This window comes from Pomacea canaliculata, linkage group LG7 (genome assembly GCF_003073045.1).
Source record: "Pomacea canaliculata isolate SZHN2017 linkage group LG7, ASM307304v1, whole genome shotgun sequence".
NCBI classification, from domain to species: domain Eukaryota; kingdom Metazoa; phylum Mollusca; class Gastropoda; order Architaenioglossa; family Ampullariidae; genus Pomacea; species Pomacea canaliculata.
The window spans coordinates 25,740,062-25,764,232 of NC_037596.1; the positions used below are offsets into that span (position 1 = coordinate 25,740,062).

The 24,171-nt window shown below is 43.5% G+C and overlaps 2 protein-coding genes across 8 annotated transcripts in view; both read left to right on the forward strand.

The window, feature by feature from the left end:
* LOC112568639 (ataxin-2 homolog) overlaps positions 1 to 16,456 on the forward strand; it is a 50,410-nt gene extending 33,954 nt beyond the window's left edge. The window contains exons 1-2 of one of the 4 annotated variants that reach the window (XM_025246038.1): positions 6,922 to 7,292; positions 14,632 to 16,456. In XM_025246038.1, the coding sequence (XP_025101823.1) occupies positions 14,634 to 16,424 (1,791 nt within the window). In that variant the 5' untranslated portion in view covers positions 6,922 to 7,292; positions 14,632 to 14,633 and the 3' untranslated portion in view covers positions 16,425 to 16,456. Of the gene's footprint in view, positions 1 to 6,921; positions 7,293 to 10,690; positions 11,117 to 11,211; positions 12,236 to 14,631 lie in introns of those variants that run through there. The other 3 variants (XM_025246036.1, XM_025246034.1, XM_025246035.1) reach the window with 3 other exon arrangements.
* LOC112568638 (protein capicua homolog) overlaps positions 16,424 to 24,171 on the forward strand; it is a 56,223-nt gene continuing 48,475 nt past the window's right edge. For all 4 annotated transcript variants that reach the window (XM_025246029.1, XM_025246031.1, XM_025246030.1 and 1 more), the window contains exon 1: positions 16,424 to 17,753. In XM_025246029.1, coding sequence (XP_025101814.1) covers positions 16,427 to 17,753 — 1,327 coding nt within the window. In that variant the 5' untranslated portion in view covers positions 16,424 to 16,426. The remainder of the gene's footprint in view (positions 17,754 to 24,171) is intronic.

Genomic DNA, 24,171 nt, shown 5'->3' on the forward strand with positions numbered 1-24,171 from the left:
CTGAGTAATCTGTGACCCTCCCTTCCCCTCCCACTTCTCCCTCCGGCCTCACACTTCTTCACACGATACCTGTTTTGGCGGTGCGTCAGATGTAAGTAAGCACAGCACTTTGTCTGGAGCAGCTGACTCACAATGGGGGCAGGGCAAAATGGGGACAAGGCCACACTACACACATCTATACCAATATAGTTCACAAACCCTAAACAGAACATAACCCCTAACCCCTCCCCCACCCCTGGTCTACCTGTTGGGTGCTCGGTTCCCCAATAAAGATCACACACACACACGAACTTCCCCAAAGAGTCATTAAAACACACAAACGCGACGACAGCTTAACATCAAAGCTGAAAACGTTATCGCAGATGTTTATCTGAGCAGCTGGTGCCGTTGCCATCAACTGGAGGTATATCTGTGCACCCCTTCCCCTCTTCCTACCTGCCCACATAAACAAACGGTTCCAGCGCAGAACTAACCTCGAGGTAGGGTTACCTCCACAACATAACTACAGCCCCTCGGGAGGGAGGAAAGGAGGAGCCCGTGAGGGTCTGTACCCGTACTCGCTAACCTACCCACCTTCCCGCAGGTAAGGAAGAAAAATGTGACTTCTTGCCAACCTTGATACGATTAGATCAGACACGAATGCCATTTTTTGAATGCTTCAGATATCACCGTGGAAGGAATCCTATCGTAGCTAGGTGTGTCAAATATTCTCCGAACAAGCTTAGCGCTGTTTCACCGTTAGACTGGTCTTCTACTTTTGTTATTATTGTCGATATTCTGTCAATACTGTCTCTATTCCGTCATTGTCAAAATGGTCGTCTACTCCTGTCAGTGTTTTTATCTCTATTGGTATCAATTTTCGATGTCGAAATAGCCCTCTAATACCGTTGTATCAAAATATCTTTTATTCCAATCATTCAAATAGTCGTCTATTGTTAGTTGAGATCATAATTGTCCTTATTCATCATTGTCAAAAGTTCCCCATTCCTGTCTTTCATGTCAAAAACGTAATCAAAATGGATGCTCCATTTTAAAACTTTGTCAAGGTAGAAACTATTAAAGATTGTAAGTGTAAATTGTTTTGCTGTTGCCCTGTCTCATGGGTACGCTACCCTTAAAATCATGGCTGTACGTGCATTGTTAAACAATGCGCAGTTTTTAAATTAAATTACGAGCTATTTTGTTGAAAATATGCGCACTATTAATGCTAAAAATACTATCGAAATAATTAAGTCAAAACGTAGTAGTCTGAAAGGTTTGCCCGAGGCAAGCATACTGTTGACAAACACAGAGAAGCCATTTTGTTGTTACAAAATGCAGCGTGAATATGTATTTATTATTTAATAAAAAAGACAAGCACGTGCAAATTGAGTTAAATGTTTACTAAAATCACCAAAGGCCGCGTCCAACTTGTTGGTCCAATCAGAAAGCCTTTTTTTCTCTTTTTATTTTATTTATTTTTTTTGCACCGTTACAGGAAAATTAGGATTAGACCTCTTTCCAAAACTCACCCGACAATAGCCATGTTGACACGTTCACAAATCGTTAACGAGACAGAGATTTATATCGCTTATATCTGAGGTTGGAGGAGATGGAGAGGGGAGTCAAGTCTTATCATGCATTAAGCCACCCTTCTTTGAAAATAGTTTTGTACTCGGGTGGACTACAATAAAGATTGTTGAAGTAGGTCAGTACGCGTCTGAGAACAGAAGTGGTTCACACACGCCAGTTGTAACTTAGGTCACGTGCTGTGCACGAGGTCAGAGCTTGCCATTAGATGTCTTGACAGGTTGCACCAAACTGCAGCTGTCTCCACGGTGGGAGAGGGGACGAGCGGACGGGAGTCGGGGAGCAGTGCGCATGTGCGCGCATGCGCAAAGGAATTCTCACCTCTCACCCCCCTACGCGGGCCGACGATAGTTGGCATTCCGTTCGTCCTGGTGCTCACGTCCTCTGTGTCACAGTGGCGCCCCCTGTGCGCGAACACCGCTTGACTAAAAGTGCCCCACCCGAGCCTTTCTGACGTCACTTCCGAGCCTGTCTGACGCCATCTCCGAGTCTTTCCGACGTCGCTTCCGAGCATTTCCGATGTCACAGACATGGACATCCGAGAATTACCAGAATCTTGATGAATTTTGTTTGATTGTCTCTGTGCACCTCCTTCATCTTTGTTACTGCAGAGATAGAGCGAGGTGTCCTCACTGTCATCGTATCTCTTCCTCCAGTAGCGATTGTCATCAACAACAGCAGAAAATTAATATTTTTCTTTTATCAAAGCTCGATTTTAAAACGTTGACTTACTGATGCAGTGTTTAGGAAATTCCGCCCTCACCTGCCTCCCTCTGCCCTCTTTATTAAGACTTATGAAGAGGTTCAAAAACATATCAAACAGGACGACCTTATTTATTTTTAGAGTGCTTTGTGGAGCAAGAAACGCGGCAACATGACTAAGCGAAATTCCTGTCGCTGTGTCACGTGTCCTCTTTTGATAATCTGCGAGCCGTGGGAGATATACTGTAGCATACCTATCAAAGCAATTTTTTTTAATGCGTTAAAATTATTCTAAAAACAGTTGAAAGTAATCGTTCAAGCGAAACAGTCGAGGTTGGGTTTTTTCCCCCTCTCACTCAGCAATTTCTGAGTAAGATAGGTGCAAACGTGTCCCAACATACAGACCCGTCAATCAAGCCGGGGGGAGCACAAAATAGCAACGACAAACGCGGAGGGGATGAAGCGTCCAAACTATTTATAACGACCCAGAATTGCTTGGCATGACTCCTCGACGTTCAAACGCCAAGTGTTCGCACCGTTTAACCTGTTGGCAGAGAGTAACCTGTGAGCTTGTGCGTGCCTCAAGTCGGCTGCACCACGAACTTCACCCCTTGAAATCATCATCCCCCCTACCCTTCCAAGAAATAGCTCCATACTTTAACAAACATTAGGCATTGAAAGCTTTTTCAAAATCTATTTAACAGCTTGCCTCTAGCTGTTTCAGCATGTGAGTCTAAGATCATTCATTGCACTTTTTCGGTATCTTCACCTCACCCCACACCCATGGGAATATGCCAAGTCTATTCTACCAAGAATATATCATATCTTAGTCTACAGGTAACGAAGATAATGTTGACAGCGGAAAGGTTAACATTAGGCGCGTGTGCAGACGAGGAGGAAACGCTGTGTGAATTCTTACGTCCACTCGAAAAAAAAATAATAAAAAAACCCCAAACAAACCACGATTTGAATAAAGTAGCTCAACGTTCGCTTATCAGACCCCACACGTTCTCTTGTAAGCCGGGGATGCAGCTGTCTGCAGCTGTTTGCTCTGATTGCAGCTGCTTGTGACATAGCGTGAAATTTCTAAATTGCTTCATAGGCTAATTTAAAGGCGAACAAGGACGACATACGTGGGATCTATGAATTATATAGAGAGTTAATATGCGAATTAGAGTAAAAATTAAATAAAAATATAATGGTTGATGATGTTTTTAATGATTCGCAAAGACGGTTAATTGTGACGTCATCGCTGTTACGTTACTTAGAAACCGTTGCTAGTGCTGATTAAAGTCTTGCTGAGGACATACCTTACCTGTTACAGAAGAATGTCGGTCATTGGTGTTTAGAAATTACCGCTGCATGTTTATTTTCTGCAACGCAGGTGCAAGAAATTGGGAAAGTAGTCTACTAAACTGGTTTCTATTTAAAAAAAAATCCCAAAATAGCAGAAGTGAATTTGTCTCGGTTGCATTTTGTGGAAAAGTTTGGTCATTGAGCTCTAAGTCCTTGCTGTCAGAAATCTGGAAGAGAGAAAAAGAGATTTATTGATTGATTGCAAGAAAGTAGTTCAAGCAAGGATGTGAGCACTGTCAAAGTCTCAGCATCTTAAAACTGCTTTGAAAATGCTCGACTTCTATAAACACATTTCTCAAGAACTCCATACACACTTCAAAACACAGCATTTAGGAATATACCACTGACACGTACGCAAAATCGCTATGACCCTACCCATACCCATTAGCCTAAATCTCATCACCTTAAGTAAAAGAGAGACGGAGTGAAAGAAAGAGAACAATTTTGAAAGACGCGTATAGTTAAAAGGGAGAGATGAGAATCACGTGATCCCGGCGTAAACACTCCACTGCGCATGCGCTGCAGACGACCATTGCGAAGCCAGATGCCTTAAAAAAAGAGAAAATGGAGTACATTCGTCATCATCTGCTGTTGATTTAAGCCAGCTTTCGTCGTCTGCTTTCTTCCTTCTTTCACAAATCACGTCGTGCCTGTTAGTGGGTGGGCTCTGTCAACTCCCATGAGAACCTGCGAAGTGTTAAAGAATATCCTTCCTTCTTCTCTGCTCCCCTCTCTCCAGCCCTAAAACTTTACCTAAGACCTGAAACCTTTACGACTATATATCGTTACTCCCCTTGCTAGATGTGTTTGCTGCGTGGCACAAATTAAATCTCGCTCCAGGTAGTACCGGAGTGAAGGCAGATGTAGGCTAATGGATGTAATTGCGGGAAGAAAGAGGTAAACTGGTGAGAGTCCTCTTTGCTGACGTCTGCGATTTCCTCACGAAGGGCGTCGATCGGTGTCCGTTGCCATGAAAGTGTCGCGACTTCACTACCACCCACCCCTTTCCCCATCGCTTTTCTTGCTCCACCCTGACCGGTTCGCACACACTCACCCACACACCCACGCAACGACTTCGTCACAAGACACACAAGAAAGGAGTATATTGTGATGGTGGTGGTGGTGTGTGTGTGAGTGAGTGAGAAAAAGCAGAGACAGAGAGACAGACGGGGTGTGGGTTCTGGCGGGTGGAATGCGCTTAACTCCTACTGACAAATCATTGTGTATACAGTACAGGCGATCTACCAGTTGAGGCTCTTGTACATATATACAATACAGGTACAGCAGCAACGTTTGAGGAACACTGTACACGTCTGTGTGAGAGATGTAACGTGGCGCTTACCTAATAACCATGGACCATAAGCACGTGCGCACGCACGATCATGCACACACATGTGAAGACATATGCCGCGCATATATAGACACACACGTGCACACACGTGCACACACATGTACACATTCATCTTATTGATTTCTATTGTTTCACGGTTTGTACTGCTGTCTCCTGCAGCCGTGCCGAGAGAACCTGTGAACTGCTGTTGTAGTCCTGAGGCAACCGATCGTCTCGGACTTTTCTTACGATATAGATTGTATGTATGGACAGTGCTGAAAACAAAAATGGCATTTAAAAGATTGCGAAAAAATTATTCTAGGTTATTATTATTTAAATTATTCAGGGTCTGTTTAAATATATACTTACAGACTTTCACCCAGAATAATTTAATATTTTTTTTCAGAGATAAAACTTCTGTGAACAAGTTTTTTGTTTTGTTTTTCGTTTTGCTTTCCAGGCTCTCTTCCGTCCCTTTTTTTTCTATCTGCCTTGACCTTTGGCCCCCTTCCAGATCCTCCGCTTCCAGAATTCTTGCGCGATCGACGTCATAACAGCTTTCTTACGACGTAAAACTCTGTTAGCTCCGTGGCGCCGCCTGTTGGCAGGGGAGGGGGAAAGCTCAAAGAATCAAGTCATATATAGACACAATCGAAAGGACGCCGTGGTTACCCTTAGCAACGCGAGCGTCTCCTCTGCAGTCACCCGCTGCAGAAAAAAAAAAAAAACAAAAAAACCACCAAAAAAAAAAAAAACCCAATACAACTCCCTTTCATCAACCGCATCTCTTACGCACTCGGATCCCTTTTTACGGCAGTCCGCGCGAAAAGCTTGCCGCGGTGACGTCATCCCGACTTCCATTTAAAGAGGCGCGGAATTTTAAGGACGTTATCGACCCTCGTGACGTCAGTGCGCGACACGCGAAGGAGACCCACCCACCTCTACCCGTACCCTGAGCGCCGACGCGAGAGAATGGCGCGGTAGGACAGGCACCAGCACTGCGGGGGTCGCTTACCTGACCTCGCCGCTCTGGGAGGAACATGCGACAGGGAAACTAGAAACTTACGTCGCAGACAGTTGCTATGTCAATTACTGATCGGTTTTGCCTCCCCATCCTCCCTTCTCTCTCTCCCGCACGCGCTTTCTCCCCGCGTTGCCCTTTAGAAACAGCGGGACCAGAATAGCGATGACGTACATGGCTGTAGGTCAGGTATTGTGTTTTCAGCGAAAAATTGCTTCGCTCGAGTCCATGAATGAAGGCTTTATTTATTTTTTCTTTGACTTTGTACTAAAGTTTTACGCTCTCTGACAACAATCATGGCCGCTGAAGCAAGCAGATAAGCTGGAAAAAGACTTCGCTGTGTGGGAAATATTATCTCTCTCTTTCTTCCACCCCCACCTTCTTCTTCTTTTTCTTATCTGTGTTTTGGAGACGAGAAAATAAAGTGAAAGACGAAGTATGAACATTCGGTCGGATGGTAGTTTAGTATTGATGATGATCAAGTGATGATGAAAATAATGATGGTGGGTGTGGGATATAAATAGAGGGCGTGTGTGTGTGAACATGTGTGAGTGAGTGACAGAGTGGGTGAGTAAAGTCACATTTATATTTAACGAGGTTAGAAAACATGCATCCTTTGGGCAGATGCTGTCCAGAAAGATCAGTGAATGCTTTACTGTATGTCAGCACACAGAATAGATTGAACAATTAACTGCAGTTGACTTATATTTTTTGTTATGACGTGTCATTCCAAGGCATGTTTATGTTGCATATTATGGGATCGAGGATTCTTATAATGTGACCTATTACTATGTAACATTCTAGGGAGATAAGATGAGGTATGTGATGGGAGTGTGAAAGCATATATTTGGATAGGTATCTGTGTGTATGAAAAAAGTGTTTTTTGTGAGTGAAGGAGAGATATATGTGTGAGAGAGAAGGACTGAGTAATTTTGCGTCAGTGAGAGAGAGGTGTGAGAGAGAATATCCGTGTGTGTGTGTGTGAGAGAGAGAGAATGTTTGAAGACTGCAGTTCTCGTAAACAACCACTAATTTGATTAGTTCACAATCATCCTGGGATCGCGCCCTGCCCCATTAGCATGATCGAGAATCGTTACTGCGGCGATGAGTAACAAAGCCGTGCGCGCGCAAGTTCAACGCCAGCCTGGGGTCAACGTGCACACGCATGCGCACTGCAAGCCGGCCGAGTTCAAGGTCCCGATACGTTCTCGCAGCGCCTGACCTCCTACCTCGGGTCACCTTTCTTTCAGTGGTCGTCGGCGGCCCACAGCTGGCGATCAGTGCGAACGTCCGCATTGCTGACTGGCATAAATCGTAAGCTCACACGTACGAACGCAGAGCGAGCGAGAGAATGAAAGTTTTATTCAGTGTTTTTTAAAACCCACATTGAATTCTTGTGTGTGAGTGCGTGTGTATGTGAGAGAGTGTTAAATCTTTACTGAGGAGCGGGTAAACGATTAGAGTTATGTTGGTATGGATCTCTTAGGGTTAAAGTTCAACGTGGAACTAGCTCGTGCGGTAAATATTAGTATGAGGGAAGTTAATTAATGTTTTGCTTGAAGTTTATGAAAAAGCTGGAAAATTGAAGTAGTTTAGAAAAATTCTAGTTGGAATCGTCAAGGTCTAATAATAGGAGATCTCCTCCATTGTCATGTGTTTTAGTTCCTCGTAATGACACGACGCACACTCTCTGTAGAAGTTTCTATGTGGTTTGTAATAATAAATAGCACTTTTATATAAAGTTGCTCAGGCCCAACTCGTTTAACAACCAACACACACACACAACACACACACAGAGACAAACAGTACACATAACATCACATACACAGATACAATCCCTCCTTTCTTCTCTCTCTCTCACCATACAACGAGAACAGGAATGTATGCCCTGCACAACAAACAAACGCAGGTAGACAGGTAGACGAAAGATACACTTTTTTTAAGCTGATATATATATATATATCTTTAAAATCGTCCTTTTTATTGTTCATTTTTCTCTCTTTCTCTCTCTCTGTTTATTCGTGACATTGTTACGTTTACTTTATTATTCTTCGCCGATTAATCGTACCCTATTCATTGTCAGCTTCACAGTACATTATCAGAATAGTAAGTTTTTCTCTCCTCCCTTTCTCTCTCTCTGTGCGCGCTTTGATGCCATTTCCTCTTTCTGTCTCCACTTCCTTCTCTTTTCTGTCTCGTATTTCCTCGTCCATTTCCCCAACATTCTCTCTGCTCCCCCTCTTATTTCCTCTGTACGTAACTTCCTTCTTGGGTCTTGTCTTCCTCTCCCTAATTTTGAAGCGATCCGGTGGACGCAACGGTGAGCTCCTGTCACCAAGACAGTAAAGATTGGCAGTCCTGGATTCAGATCTCTTCTCCGGCACACAGTTCTTTCTCTGCATGTGGCATCTGTTTACAGGAGCTGGCTGCTTTGCCTTAGTTGCTAGCTTCGCGTTTTACACCAACCCTCCTCCCTCTCTAATTCTGTCTCCCTCGGACTTACAGGTGGGATTGAAAGATTTAAACATGTAACCAACGAGACTTAACGCTTTCTATTCTTGTCTTGACCGGTAAGCTTTTCTCAAACGAAAGGTTGCGAGTATTTTCATAAACTTGTCCACGCCCAACATCCGCGTCCGTCTGCATCCACCACTTCTTATCTTCTCTTTGCATCCGGACACCTCATGCGATCTTCCTAATGACGTCACCCTAGCTCAGTGTCATCCATGTTTATTCTCAACATCCCCTCCCCCCATCTAGCCATCCTCATCGATGGTCATGCCAATTTATTCCCAGTGTGTTCTATTCACAAGAGATGATCCCAAAATTTTAAACACTCGACCAAACTCTCCCCCACTCCCCACCAAAAAAAAAAAAAAACAAAAAAACACAAAAAAAACAAACAAACAAACAAACAAAAAAAAAAAAAAAGAAAAAGAGAACTGAATGAAAAAAATCCCTGAATCAAAGGATATTTGTATACTTTTCGGTATTATGGCACTCAATGACCTCGAGAAAGTAAATAACATTCAAATCTTATCTTCGAGTAACAGACGCCTCGTGGGTCACGAAGCTTGGCCCACCGATCTCACTCCGCTGTTTTCTTAATTTCCTTCTCACAAAACTGGCCTGAGCGCGGAAGTATAGCCTCAAAACACGCTAAGAGCTCGTTGAATGTGTCTGCAGTTAAATTACTGAAAGCCTACAGTACGCAGATGGATGAGCGTGCGAGCTGAACTACGTCCTCCGCAGTTTGATTCACTAACAGATATCCTTGCAAGGACAGGCCAGGCCGCTGACTATTTTGAATAGATGTATGTTTTTCAGGACAAAAAAATCAGGGCGATTGATCGATGGAATTGTGAAATAACAAAATGGCAGCAGGATGGCGCATGCGTCTCGGCGATCAAAGCAACGGTTGGGCAACAACTCATTAACAGGTTCCAACATATGATGCTCTCAGCCGGATGAGTTATTGCTCTTCCGGTGATTACGCAAGGCGCCGGTGACGAACCTACCTTGGTATCTTATAAAAACAGATTTGTCTATCCCTGATAGGTGAAGGTTCTCTAACGATCCTGTCTGCAAACGATCAGAAATGCACGTAGGAAGAACAAACCTCACAGTGTGTATGTGCGCGTGCAGGTTCGTGCTATTAACCGAGAACCTGAGATAAGGGAAGGTAAAGATCGATTATGGCTAACTACAGAGTTAAGGTTTAGAGAGACAGAGGGTGCTTGTGTTAGCTCATTTGTGTCACCGTAAAAATATTTACTGAAAATTTACAGCAGGATGGAGGTATGGTGGGGTGGAACGTTTTGGTTTGGAACCGAGGAATGCTGTGCTGTAAAACGAGTCAAGATTGCAATAATAAAATGCAGGAAACACCAGAAAAAAATTAAATTAAAAGAAATTATACATTGATACTCTTCCTGAATATTTTACAAGTGATGGAGTCAGAAAATTTAGTTTCAAGATTTAATACATAATGGATGCGTCATGTGGGTTCTGGCACTAGTTGGGTTGAATTGAGAGAGAGAGAGAGAGAAAAAAAAAATGAGAAAGAGAGAGATCAGTAATATCTGAGGTTTGGAATGATCTTTATACACTCCCCACTCCGCCATTGAAGACACGTACATCGCGGTCTAGCTTTCACAGCTCATACTCTCATCCTGCCACGTCAGTGAACCGTCCTCGTAGGCTGTTACTGACACGAACATTATGTTCAACATTGCTAGATGCAGTGCAATCGAGTCCATCTGTCTTGCAAACTAAACTAAGTTCCTCTATCTGATGTTGATACTGCAGTCAGTCGGGTATTGAAAAAAAAATTAATATTAATTGATCGGTGACTGAAAATCTGGTTAGCACTCAGTTCCGCCTTGACCTAGGGATAAAATGTTGACATCAGCGAGTAAGAGCTGCGTTCCCACGACAGCGAAATTTAATTCCTGGTCACCTTTAGTCTAAGTCAACTTGAGCTGCGATTTCATGTCATCACCAAAATAACTGTCAACCTCACGACCGCTGCGTCGTTAGCGCAAGCATGCTATGCGCCACGGAACATGGATTACTAGGACGTGTAGTAAAGACTCATAGTAACTTCTCGCACATGCGCGAAACCCTGCCACTCATGTTCCATATAAAGAGTTTGACCCACATTAGCTTGGCGCTGATTGGTCTTCGGATGTACGCGCACGGCTATGCTATGCCTTTGTCCTTGTGCCACATGGGCAACAACGGCAGAAGGAATTTCGTCGCAGCTGCGAAGAAACGACTGCAGGAGTGGTGGACTTTACATGCTATAATCTGTCTCTGGTGACTAAACGATATGTTGCACATATCATTTTCTTTGCACTGCGGCAAGTTTTGCAAATATGTTAGCTCGTGTACCGGAACCTCTTTTCCTTGCGGCGGTTGTAAAGTATGAATAAACAATACCCCTAACCCTTGACCTAAACTTGACCAATCAAAAAGAAGTGCTGGAATGAGCCAGCCAATGGGATTAGACAAATTCTGGATGGTTATGCTCATTCACCTTTAAGCTGCAGCGAGATGTCGGGCAGATAGCTCGAAGTTACCCAAGGAAGGAACATGGGCAATCCACATCGGAAGTCAAGAATGTGAAAACAACACAGGTAAATAAACATTTTGTTGCACTCACTTGTTCATGCTTGCATCCTCTGACAGTCCCGAGACTAAAAATTTCCACTTGTAAATCAAAATGGCGGCTTTAAGGCTGCGTAGTTGTTGGGCGTGTACGTGCGACAATGCCTCGCGCATAGCTACTCGAGCTATTTTTAGGGTGTGTTGCCTTGCGCTGCGTGTGTAGAAATGTGTAAAGGGTCTCGTACTCAACCAGCCGATCGTCGTAGCAAAGTCTCCATGTCGGCGCCATACGCGTATAGCGGCATTTTCCTTTCGCATCTTTTCCCCTTTACGTGTGCTTGTCCACGACTGCATAAAAGTTGTCTGTTGTTGCAGTCGGAGTTTTCTTGTTGCGTGCTTTTGAAGACAACTTTCCGGCCTGTCCTTATCCACGGAAAAAAACCGGGGTGAAAATATTGATTTCTAAGAAAAAAAGTGTTCTGATTATATTCCTTCTCCCACCCGGTTAGCTTGGATCATAGTACAAGTGTAGCGTAAGCATCGTTTGCTATCGGATAAGTGGGTACTTGACCAGAAATGACACTTGCGTGCGCAACTGTAGAGTATTGCACACCGGCTGACTCATACCAGCACATAGACTTTTGTTGTCATCCATAGTTCTCACCTTAGTTGAAGTTGGGCATTCCAATATCCCACACCTTCCCGTACAACTTCAGGATGTGAAGTTTGTTCACATTCAGTGCGACAGTGTCCTTTGAGCTGTCGTGCACCGAGGAAGGGCACCAGTGTTACTATGAAGTCATCATGTGTGATTTCTGAAAAGGTGCAGCCCCATTAACAGCGTTTGAACTTACTCAGATGAAGACAAAACATTCATTATCATCAGCAACAAGGAGTTTGCAGTGAGCTTGTGTTGGTTTGAACCAGACCAGGATGTATTATGCTAACGTGGAATAAATGGTTCTATGATCTTTGGGAGTGTTGCAAGCTGGAAACAGCCTTGTGTTTATTCGCAGCTAAAAAGCAGAGCGGAAATGAATTTATTGCTATTGCTGAAGTGCATCATGTGAGTGTGATTCTGACATTGGCGGAAGATGTCATTTTGATTATCGTCAAAACCACCACAATTTTCAGTTACAACCTTACAGGTAGAAAAATACCTAATCTGTTTATCATTTGAATGACTTATTTTTGCTATCAGGAACTACTGTTGTCAGCACATTTGTACTTGTTTTGGTGTAGATTAAAGACAAGATGTCTTCTAGTTTTCCCAGAAATTGAGAACATCAGCATCAGATTCCTTGTGCTTCTTCCTGGTTTCCCTTTCCCACTCTCCACACTTCTTCCAAAAAGGGATTATACAAATCTGACATCTACAGATATTGGGGTTACTTCACTGTAAATAACATCATACACACATTCTTTCCTTGTGTCCAGCATAACAGAAAATCTTTCGATAGGTCTCGCTGCTGAATAGGCAGTCACATCTATGACTGAACCAATAGAATTCTTGTATTAGATAATTTTTTTATAGTACTACTTTTGGAAGAATGTTGGCAACATGCTTCTACACTTTCAGTTTCAAATATGAATATTTTTCCCTTTGATATTTTACTTTTTGATATGGTGTGTGTGTATTTGTTTTTCAACTAGGCATTCTTAGTATTTTATATCACCCCAGTATTCTGCCACAGAGTATTGTTGTGCCAGAGGTTCTTATCTGTTTCTACAATCAAGCAAATTCTTTATTTCTTGGATCATATTTTGTAAGTTTGTATAATATTTTGTCACCTGCCTTTCTGTCTCTTTCCATTCATAACCATTGTTTGGTTGATATATTTACAGACATTTTGCTGCTAAAAATTCCATGTTACATAAACTACGATTCTAGGTGCAGCAGCTGTAGCCAAGCAGTTGTAGGAATGAAGGAGGCGTAAATATCTGTTATTCTAGAATAATTTGTTGCATTAATGTACTCATATTAATGAAGTTTAAGTGCATACCACCCCTCCCCCCAATATACTCTGCAGGTGACATACAGCTGGGAACCACAAAATGTAACATGCATACATTTAGCTATAGTCATTATACATGCCATTACAGTCTGTTATTTGCCTTAATAATGAGCTCAGAATGCAGATATGCTTCACTCGAGCTTACTTCCATGACGTACACAATAACCAGCAGAGAAAGAGTTCAACTTCCTTGCATCTAGCATAAGTGAGAAAAAGATCAAAGTTTGATTGAGGCCAGATGATAAGTGTGAACAGCTTTGCAGGGTCATAAGATCAAAGAGACTAATATTTAGTAGCCCTATATTTCTTTCATTGCATTTCAAGTTTGTAGCAGTTTATGAGACAGGATGTGTCAGATTTCTTAAAACCCTTAGCTCTTGCTCTTATCAAAATGGTGCAACAAGAATCTGAGGATAAGTAGGTGAGGCTGGTTACTACAAGAATCAAATGAATTTGTTGATATATGAGATTTGAGAATTCACTTGGGAACAGTGTTTACATTTTTCTTTAACTGTTGTGTTAACCTCATTTTTATCATTTTAACAGAAAAGGGAGTAGGGGGAATGCATTCCTGTTGGCACTGCTGCCTTGCTGCAATCAATTTTCAGCAGAGTTCTTGTTTACCTTCAGTCATGCTGAAATAATTTTTGGCAATGTTCACTGTACATCCATGTGTGTGTATGCCTGCCTGATTGTTATAAAGCATCATTACCCACTGCCCCTTGTATCTTGTAAGGCGCATTGACTTTGCCTTCAATTGGGGGAAATGTGTGCTATATATAAATCGCATTATTATTATTAAATAATCGGCAGATTTACAGTAAATACTTGAATTGTTAAACAATGGACTGTTTCTGCTGTAAAGAAATGAGCAGCTTAAAAATAAGCAATTCAAAAGTGTTCTTTGGATTCTAGTTAAGTGCACATCTACGCAGAAAGTCCAATAGTTAAAAGTGGTGGTGTGGTAGCCATGATTTTTTTTTGGGAGGGGATGGAGAAGAGGGTTAATAGCTTAGTTTTAGAGGACTGGCATCCTAAACTGAGAGGTGTGTAGCATACCTCACTTCCCCCAATAGACCCAGCTGACTCCCAAGGGGGTTGAGGAAGGTAAGGCTGCGATGGAGAGGAGATGGGTTATGCCCTCATGTAAAACTGGCCCTAAGGAAAGTGAGGTCTCTAACACCTCACTCCCTAATGACCTGAAAAAGGTCATGTGATGACCTTTACCTATGCTAAATATAAAATGTGGAGCCTGCTATATCAAAGATAATGGGATCTGGTGCTGACACTTAAATAGATATTAACTGGTCATTGTTGTGGAGTGTAAAAAGTGCATGTTGTGATTAATAATAACAAATGCAAAATTTATATAGTTATACTCACACTCATAAGGAGCATGCTCTTAGCGTTTAAGATTCGGTTTGTTCTGGTAATGACTTGCAGAACATCATAAACCAGTAAACATGCTAACATTTGTTGTGAAATAATTTCAAATAATAGGTTGCTTTTACTGACCTTCATTGTTTCAGACATGCCCCGACGCAGTGACAGTCGAGTAAACAGACGGGGTCGGTCCAACAGCTCCTCTCCAACTGGCCAAAGACCACCAAAAACTCGGTGGAAGGCAGGGGCTGCGGATGCTGATGCTCAAGAAGGGGCCTCCGCCTTAAAAGATCACGAAGAACCTTTATCTCCCGTTCCTGGCAGTCCATCAGGAGAGAGTGAGGCACCAAAAAAACAGTCCTCGGCAAAACAGCAGAGCAGGGATCCAGACAAACGAGGCATTGGCGTCACGACAACAACACGTGGGGGAAGGACGATACGACAGCCGAAGCGCACCACCAGCCCCTCCTTCGATGCAAAACCTGACCCTACTGCTGGACAGTCAAAGCCAAAGGTACCTACTCTGTCCCCACTGCAGCAGCAACAGCTGCAGCAGGAACATTTTCATCAGCAGCATGTGCAGCAAGAACGTGTGCAACAGCAAATGCAGCAGGAGCAACAAGCGCAGCATTTTAGGCATTTGCAGCAGCAGCAGCAGCAACAGCAGCAGATGAGCCCTTCAGAAAAGGCTGAACACTTTTCCCAGGATGTGCCACAGCCACTTTCTCAGATTCATATACAGCATCAGCTTCAGCAGCAGCATCACCAACAACAACAACACCAGCTGCAGCTGTTGCATCAACAGCAGCTACTGCAACAGCAACAACAGTATGTGCAACATCAGCAGCACCTGCATGCAGAACAGCTGCATGCCCAGCAGCAGCAGCAGATGCACAAACAGCAGCAGCAACAGCACATGCAGGCCATTGCTAGTAGCATGCCCCTGCTACATCAGATGTCAAGACCACCTGTTCTAAACTCACCCCCTGCAGCATCTGCCAGCGAACTTGCCAAACCCTCTCCCATGCCTCCCACAAGGCTAACACCAGAAAGCAACACAGAAGGTCCGCCCATCGAGCCCTCTAGACGTGCCATCGCAAAACCGCCCAAAAAACGGAAAGCGTCTGACATGGGAGGTATTGGCCCAACTCTTTCCCCAACATTTCCGATTCACCCGCCTGTGAAGCAGGTTGGCGTAGATCTCAAGCAGTGGAAGAACCACAGAGTCCTTGCCCGCCGAAATCGTGTTTTTCAGCCTGGTATCATCAAAGGAAACAAGAATAACCAGCATCTGAGCATTGAGTTTGATGACGAAAGCTTGATCAGTTATGACAATGTCTTTGACTCTCCCACTTGTGAAATCATCAGCGACAACAGTCCAATGCCGACGATGATCAGGACTGGGCTTGCTGTTTGTGCTCGCATTGACACTGATAACTACCACTTTTATGAGGGCACAGTAATGGAGAAGAGAATGCTGCAGGGGGTGGCAACCTACAGAGTGAAGCTGAATACGATGCTGTACACAAACGTTAGTGATGAACACTGGGTCTCGCGGGTGAACATTCGCCTCCTACAGCCACCATGGTTTGAAGACTTGGAAGAGCAAGCAGAGAGTGAGCCAACACAACAGCCGCTTCTTCCAATCATGAACCCACCCATGGGGTACCCTATGGAGCGCCCTGTCTCATCAAATGCTGGATCATTTGACCATATAGAGTCCTCAGAGGATGAGATGCTAGCTGTTGGCAATGCAAGCTTTGATTCTTCGGGTATGAGCACACCAAGATCTGGCAGTGCCACCCCAGGATCAGGGTCAAGGTCACAAAACGATCATGATCGATCCAAACAGCCTTTGAAGAAAAGGGACACAAGTAGGAGTAGGAGTGCTCAGTCGACAGAAAGCAGCCGGTCGAGTACACCACGTCCCCCACTATGAACATGAGGTACAAGAAAGGAGATGTTGTTTCAACACCTAATGGGATAAGAAAGAAGTTTAATGGGAAACAGTGGCGCCGGCTGTGTTCTAAAGAAGGGTGCACCAAGGAATCCCAGCGACGAGGCTTCTGCTCTAGACATCTGTCTTTGAAAGGCAAGGGCTTGAGGCAGGCTCCATCATTTCCTGGATGCCGAAAAGGCGAATTGAAAGAAGGACAGATAGAGTGGGCCACAGAATCGAGAGAGACAGAATATGACCCTGAGAGGCAGCATTCTCGTTTTGAGATGGATGAAACAGAGGCAGCAAACATGCTGGTCTGCCTTGGAAATTCTAGATCAACTACCCCTGCATTCTCTCCAACCCCCTCACAGAATCCGGTGTCGCCAAGAATTGTACAGGCTCAGTCCCCTACAGCCATATACCGTCCCACTTCTTTCACTCCAATCTCGCCCCACACAAGCCCACAGGTTCCACAAAGCTTCATCACCTCTCCACAAAAGAGCTGGGGACCAGCCCCCACAAAGTCCCCAGGCTCGTCATCTGACCACATGTCACATCTTGGTTCACGGTTCCCTTCAGTCTCAGGGATACCTGCCTTTCAGTCCCATATCATTTCTGATACGATGGTAGCCAAACCACGTAGCATCTCCCTGACCAAGCAGGATTCTGGGCGAAGCGAAGACTCTGGTGTTGATGTTCTGACCCCAAAGACTCCAGTGTCTAAAGTGATCGTTAGTCCTGGAAGTGTTTTTGGCCAGGCCATGCAGACTGGCGCTGTGCTGACCTCACCTATCCAACAGCGCTTGTCTGGCCAGGGAGATCACTCCACGTTAGTCAAGCAGCTGCAGTCACATAGAATTGCAGACCATGGTAGACAAACCTGCATTGAGCAGATACCTGAATACTTGACAGTTGGCAGAGGTCATCATCCTCTGGAAAGGACACATTCATACCCGCCACAAGAACTAGAAGCAAGGCAGGAAGGACCAATGTCTTACACAGCACATATGCCGCCGGGCAGCAGGATTCTTAGCAGCAAACAGGGTGACCTTGGTGTTGGTCGTCCCATTCTTGTTCGTGCCCACACCCATGAGCAGGAAGACATGCCAGTGGCCCTTGTCCGTCAGGAAATGGAAGGACAGTTCTTGGAGCACATGGCTGAAGTGAACAAAACTTTGCGTGGGGAAGAGGATATGTCATACAGGCAGCCTGCCGTTGTCATGGGATCAGGTCCCTCCCTGCAGGAGGTGCAGCAGAGCATGCTGGAAGCCAGTCCTTTGAGAGGAAGTCCAGACAACATCCATCCTGCCATGTCCTCCTCACAACAAAGTAAGGGAGAGTGTGCATCTGTTTTGTATGCTCAAGGATACCTGTGCGTGTATGGTGTGTGCATTTGTATGTATCGTTGCTGCACACACACCATGTACATAATTTTGTATGTATTGAGCACATAGACTTGTTGGCCAGCTTGGTCCATTAATGTGCATGCATGTGCATGTGTGTGCATGCAGAACATAAGAGTGAGTGTGTACTGAAAACTAAGAAATTAACCACACCACACTCATCAAGGTAAGTTATCCCTATTCTTTGTCCATGTCTAGAGCTTATTTAATTTATACATTAGCACTCAGTACTAGAATCATCTCCTGTATACATGGCATCTTTAGGTATTCTTTCAACAAGTTCAGTTCTGCCTGATTGTATGATCCATGAGAGCAAACACTTCGATTTTCTCATCGCTAGTGTCTAGATTCTTCAGATATATTCTTTCTTCACCAAAAAGAGAGTCTTCACATCTTAATTGGGACTTGACAGGAAGCAGGAGCAACAGACACTATGCACTGTGCAATATTTAAGGTCATTGTTTTAGTAATTGAAGGCAAGAGTTAGAGGTTATAGAAGAGAAAAAGGGGGACTGATGTTCCTCTCTGGCTTTTGTCAATGTACTTGAAATCTGGAGATGAAAATAACTATTGGACAACCTGGCAGCATACTTTTTTTAAGCTTTTATTCTTTTGGTTGGGAGGGTATGTTGTGGACTCGAGGAGTGTTAGAGGATTCTCAGAAATGTTGCTGGTATTGTATTTGCTTTATTTTGGGAATCCAATAGACCTTGAGATCTGTGTTGCTGACCAAGTTGCAGTCATAGCTGGAGAGGAAAGCAGAGTGGTTTCTGAAGATTTTGGCAGGTTTTCCTTTCAGGTGGCTTTGCTTTTCCTTTGTGACTCAAAATTTTTTGTACTCCCTTGGCAAATTATGACAGGGTTAGAGATTGCAACAGCCTTTATTCCCAATTGCCTTTTATCAGAAAGATTTGATAGTTGGGAAATGCAGTGTCAGTAAAACAAAAGTATTTCACTGTAAACATTTTTATGTAAGAAACAATATATTGATAAGGACAAGTGGACTAGAGATAGACGTGGAAGGCAAATTTTATACATGAACAATATCGGTGGATGGATTGAAGGAATTTTTTTTTTCGTCATTCCAGCAAGATAAGGAGAGTGAGTGATCACAAGATGTTTTTGGATGTGTAAGAGAGATAGATAACTGGAAAGAAGTGATGCTTGTGATGGACCTGTTCCAATGGAAACATTTAAGGCTGTCCGTCCTTTCACTGTATGATTAAAAGGGTGGTCCTTGAGTTCAGGATTACTTTTTGACTTGACAGCATTAGATAAGGAATGTGAAGGATTTAAGTTTAGCAGTATCTATTCTAAAGAAGCAGGAAGTATGGTAGAGGGGATGATGAGAGAAAAATGTTTCCTACAGTGACCGTGTCATTGGAAAAATTACATGCATGGCTGCAGATGTTAAAAAAGTAATGAAGCTAACAAAGCTGAATATTCTGACAAGTTTTTGTGAAGTACAGAACTGATTTCAGCTTGTTTTATTTACTGAAGTTTTTTTTAAAAAAAAGATTTTGATTTTTGAGTGTGTGTGGTATGCATACATATATTTTCCCCTACACTGTAACCAAATATAATCAGGAATTTTTTACCGGTGGTTGTCATGATACAGATGGGTGAGAAAGATAAACAACAGGGAAGAGGCACATGTGATGACATAATGTGACTCAGCACAATCAGGACAGGCACAGTTTTAAAAAAAATTATTTAAAGAGGAAGGAGACATTGTTATTTGCAACAGTCAGTAGCTGTTCCGTGCCGCCATCATTTCTTATGGAAGTGGTTACTGCAGCAACAATGAGCTCCCATGTGAGACTTGGTCACGAAACTAAAACAAATTGTAGAGTTCAGTACACCCCCACCTCAGCATGAGATCCAGTGCAGAAGGCATTTCATGGTTCATTACCCACACCTTATCCTTATGACCCTGTAACATATACAAAGAGGTATTCCTCCATGTTAAAACAACAGCACTAACAGCAATAAAAAAAATAAAGAATAAGAAAAAAAAACGTCTGTCACACCGAGGTCGGTCCTAGGCACTCTGGAGGTCAACGTTCACCGCGACGTCACCAGATGGGGCTGTGGTGGCTGGGGGTGTTGTCGTGCACCACCACCTACAGCGGTGCCTGCAGGGAAAAGTTGCAAGGAGGCCAGGAGGGGTGAGGACCTGAGATTCTGTGTCAGTCAGGAGTCTTTCTTCCCCGCTGCCCACCCCCGTCCCTTTCTGAGAAGACAGTCTTGGGGTAATCCTCTCTTCACACGCTGGGCGTGGGGTTTGGAGGAGGGGAATGTTATGTGCTTTTTCTGGGAGGGTGTCAGGTCATCGGCCAGCGGTGCTTTGAGGAGACAGAAGGAGGTAACTTGATGTATTTGCATTTGAACACCAGGCTCCGGATTATGCCACCTGCTGCCTCCATAACCACTGAAAACTGAAGGGTATGATGGGGAAGGGGACAAAATGGAGCTGGTATCATATTGATAGCTGGGGGAGACAATGGAGGTGCTATATATTGATAGCGGGGGGAGAAAAATGATTTAACAGTACAACGGGAATACTAGACTAAAGCTTTGCTCCTTTCAGAGCAGCTGACGGACTGTCACAGTGTTATTCAAAGTGCGTGGGATTTTCCAGATTTTACAGTAAACATGGAAAGAGGGAGTGTGTGTGTGTGCATGGGTGGGTGAGGGGAAAGAGGAGGGGAGAGGGAATGCCGTACACATCTGCTGCAAGAGGGGCTCGATCATCTGCTGTGCAAGTGCTCTTCCTCGCTCCGTCGACGTCACAAAGATGCTTTGTAATGTGCCTCGGCTACAAACAAATCGAGGAAGGAAGTACTACTCTGGAGGGGATGGATGTGGTTATTGTGCTGAACCCGTGACAAAGCAATTAAGGGACTACAGGACTCGCTGCTTTCTCTTTTTAATTTTTTTTTTGCTTGTCCAAGCAGACAGAGCGCTCTCTTAAAGGTCATTATAACCAGACGAATGTTTAGAGAAGTTTACACGCTTTGCCAAATGTCCGTTTGTGTTTTGTTTTCTTAAAAACAACCTTAACCAGATATATGGTGAAAATCATGACTGGATTTGTTTGTTTAAACCTGTATGACCCTATACAGCTGTGGCAAAGTCCACTTTCCGACTTGTCACCGGTTAAGAAGTCATTTGAGCTAAGCTGTGGTTATATTTAAAAATTCCTTTATTTTGCTTCCTTTTCTTTGAAAACTTCTCCGTTAGTGTGTTCAGCAACCCGATATTTTGACCTACGCACTTTTCGATTTTTTTTTTTTTTTATTTTTTGAGAGAGGGAGTAGGTGGATGGGGGACAAACCGTGTGTTTACTTCTGGCATCGCAACATGGCGTCATGAGAAACGCATTTGTACATTCCCTAGGGACTAGGGGAAAAAAAGCAGACTTAAATTTAAAAAAATGTAGTTTCCGCTTTATATATATCTAGAACACCTTAAATGCCAGGCGTAATTTTACCTGCACACCTATCCCACTAACATTTCATGTCACCCGGTTTATTAAACGCGGTTTATTAACGGCACACAGCTCTAAACTTCACTCCCCTCTGTTTAACGGCATCGTACCCGATTCCCCTGTTTAGACATGGCGTCATACTTATCTTCCAGAAACACAGTTGTCCTATAATTTATTTTTAAAAAAAAAAAAAATCAAAGTGTTCATGCTGTGTCTACTGATGGCTGTTTGCAAATATCATTGACTGCAAGTTTCTAGACCTTAAAAAATAAATGCCGGGTATCGAACAATAGGGTATTCGTAATAAAGTCACGTTGTAGCGGAGCGGGATTCCGGTCTCTTGTCGTCTGCGTGGGCGCATCCGACTGGTAAGTGGGTGGTGCCTTTGTGTAAAGCGAACCCTGGCAGTTCCTGTGCTCAGCTGGTGGTAAATGGAAACTAAATTTGTCGTGTTCCTGATCTGAATGACATTGTTTGTGTGTTACATGGTTGTTTTTACTGAAAGATCCATGACTAAGTAATACTTTTATTTTTGTTTTCTCTCTCAACGGAACTGACCACCTTTCACGTTCCAGGCAGATTTCATTTAGTGGATAAAGGTGTTTTTTTTTTTTTTGGAAAATGACTAAACTTTAATTTATATACCAAACTCCTCCTCCAGAAAAAAGTAAACACTTCCTTTCCCTCCCTCCAATAAAAAAAATGATACCACATTCAGTGGTGATGGGTGGTGATGATAAAATTGGCGGAAGTGCAATTGGGGGATAAGAAATGGAGGGTAGCTAATCGCAGGCGTGCATCATTGCACAACCTCACAGAAAACCGGTGCAATCATGCACATCAACTTTAACCTCATGAACCCGTTATTTCATTTTTTTATTGAAGGGAACGGGTCAGGCTCAGGAAAGAGGGCATAACAAAGGTATGTGTGTGTGGAGGGGGAAGAGAAAGGGAAGGGGTACAAAGGGAAACGCCTGGTGTCTTTTTAACCATAGCAGCGCCGGAGGTAGCTAGTCCTTTTGATCCGTCGAGAATTCTTTTTTTACCCTTCCTTCCACACTTCCCTCCACCACAGGTAGATGTGAGTGGGTCAGTGGGTGTTGGGTTCATGTCATCATTTACCGCATCTCGTCGTCTGCGTCCTCTTTCAAGCTCACCGTCACAACAGTTCCATCATTGTCGCTTTTCACCGCCGATCGGAAATCGCCTGTTCTGCCACTCTTATCCGCACTCTTTTAGTTTCACTGATTCATCTAGATTCCATCTTTTTTCCTCCCTGAGGCTTCGACTTTCATGTGTGCCGGCTCTGCAAGTTTTGGCTGAACAAATGTCCTGGTGCTTAGGTTCATCATTTCTGGTCTTTTAATCGCATTTTTTTTTCTGCGGGGAAAGGGAGACTTGGAGTGGAGGAGAAAAATCCTGGAATGGCGGGATCATTACTCTGGTACCCCAGGTGGTCGACTTAACAAAGTGTGGTGTTTAACCGGAGCAGACCTGTCCAACGAAGGCAGCAGACCACCAACCAAACCATCCAATCGTGTTTTTTTTTTTTAAATTTTGTTTGACCCCAGGTCTGAAAAAAAAATCATTTATTTATAAATAAACTTAACTCTATTATTCTCTTTTCATATCCAACGATTTAAAAAAAATTCATTTACATTTTCGTTCAGTTGTTTGACCTGTCGGGGTGTTCTCTTGGCGCCCCATAGTCGGTAGGAGAGGTATTAGAGGTGCGAAAGTTGTGAAAAGCATCCACGAGAGTTGAGAAAAAAACTATGTCGCTCTTGGAAGGACACGTGGGTTTCTTCTCAAAAGCGTTTGTTGTGAACTGTTCAATAGTTTCCTTTGTTCTTCATTTTAGCGCGCATACCCGTTAAAACTGACAGGTAAGGTCGATCTTTCCACCCGTACTGAGTAGACATGTGAAGCATCGTAAGTAGGTATAAAAAAAGTGAAGTTATACCTATTTATTAAAAACACACTTTATTGATATGTTGAGAAATATATACCCATGCAATTTTGTGTCAGTTGTTTGTCAACAGTGTTACTTAGCAACATAAGTACGAACCATGTAGTCAAGACTACGCAATTTATTATGCCAGGCCGTTACAGCTGCGGAACATCGTTGTAAGTGATTTATGTGTAAGACTGTGAGTGATTGAGTATACAGTGAGTAATCAGTGTACAGTGCATTCACCCCTTGTGACGTGGTGCCAACATTGTAAACAGTCAGGTCATTCGTTTGTTCATCTACACAGTTATCTATAAGAAACGCAATTCTTAACCTTGCCTTTGCGTAGTGATTTGTTTACAAGCATTGTGATTTATTTATATCTTCCTCCCTTTCCTCAGCCTCCGCTCACCTCCTTCCCGACACATCCGCTTCATTTTTAATTATTCAATTTTCGGAAATGGAAGATCTTTCCTTGCCGGTAGGTTATTTTTAAAAGCGCAGTCATGTACGATGTCCACGCGCGATATCATTGTTGACTAGAGGCTGAGTGATTTTTTGTTTATTATTGTTGTGCGTAGTATGTGAACTTACAAAGATGTTGGCTAGTGAGTCAAAGGTCAGCTAGAACTTGCGAAAGACACACACACGGCCCCACGACCTGTGACCTTGCGAAAATGGTGGAGGACGGATGGAAAAATCCTCCCAACAGGTCTGGGGGGGAGCGTGCGTTCTTTTTGAACCAAGGCTGACGTCATGGAAGACGGGATCACGTGATTTCGTGTTTAGCTGGGAGTAGATTGGTGATGGTAGTGTGGAATTCTTTCTTTGTTGTTTGCTTCTACTTTTCGAGCCGATAGGTGGGTATGAAAATATTTCCTTCAGGGCGCTCCGTTCCAAGTG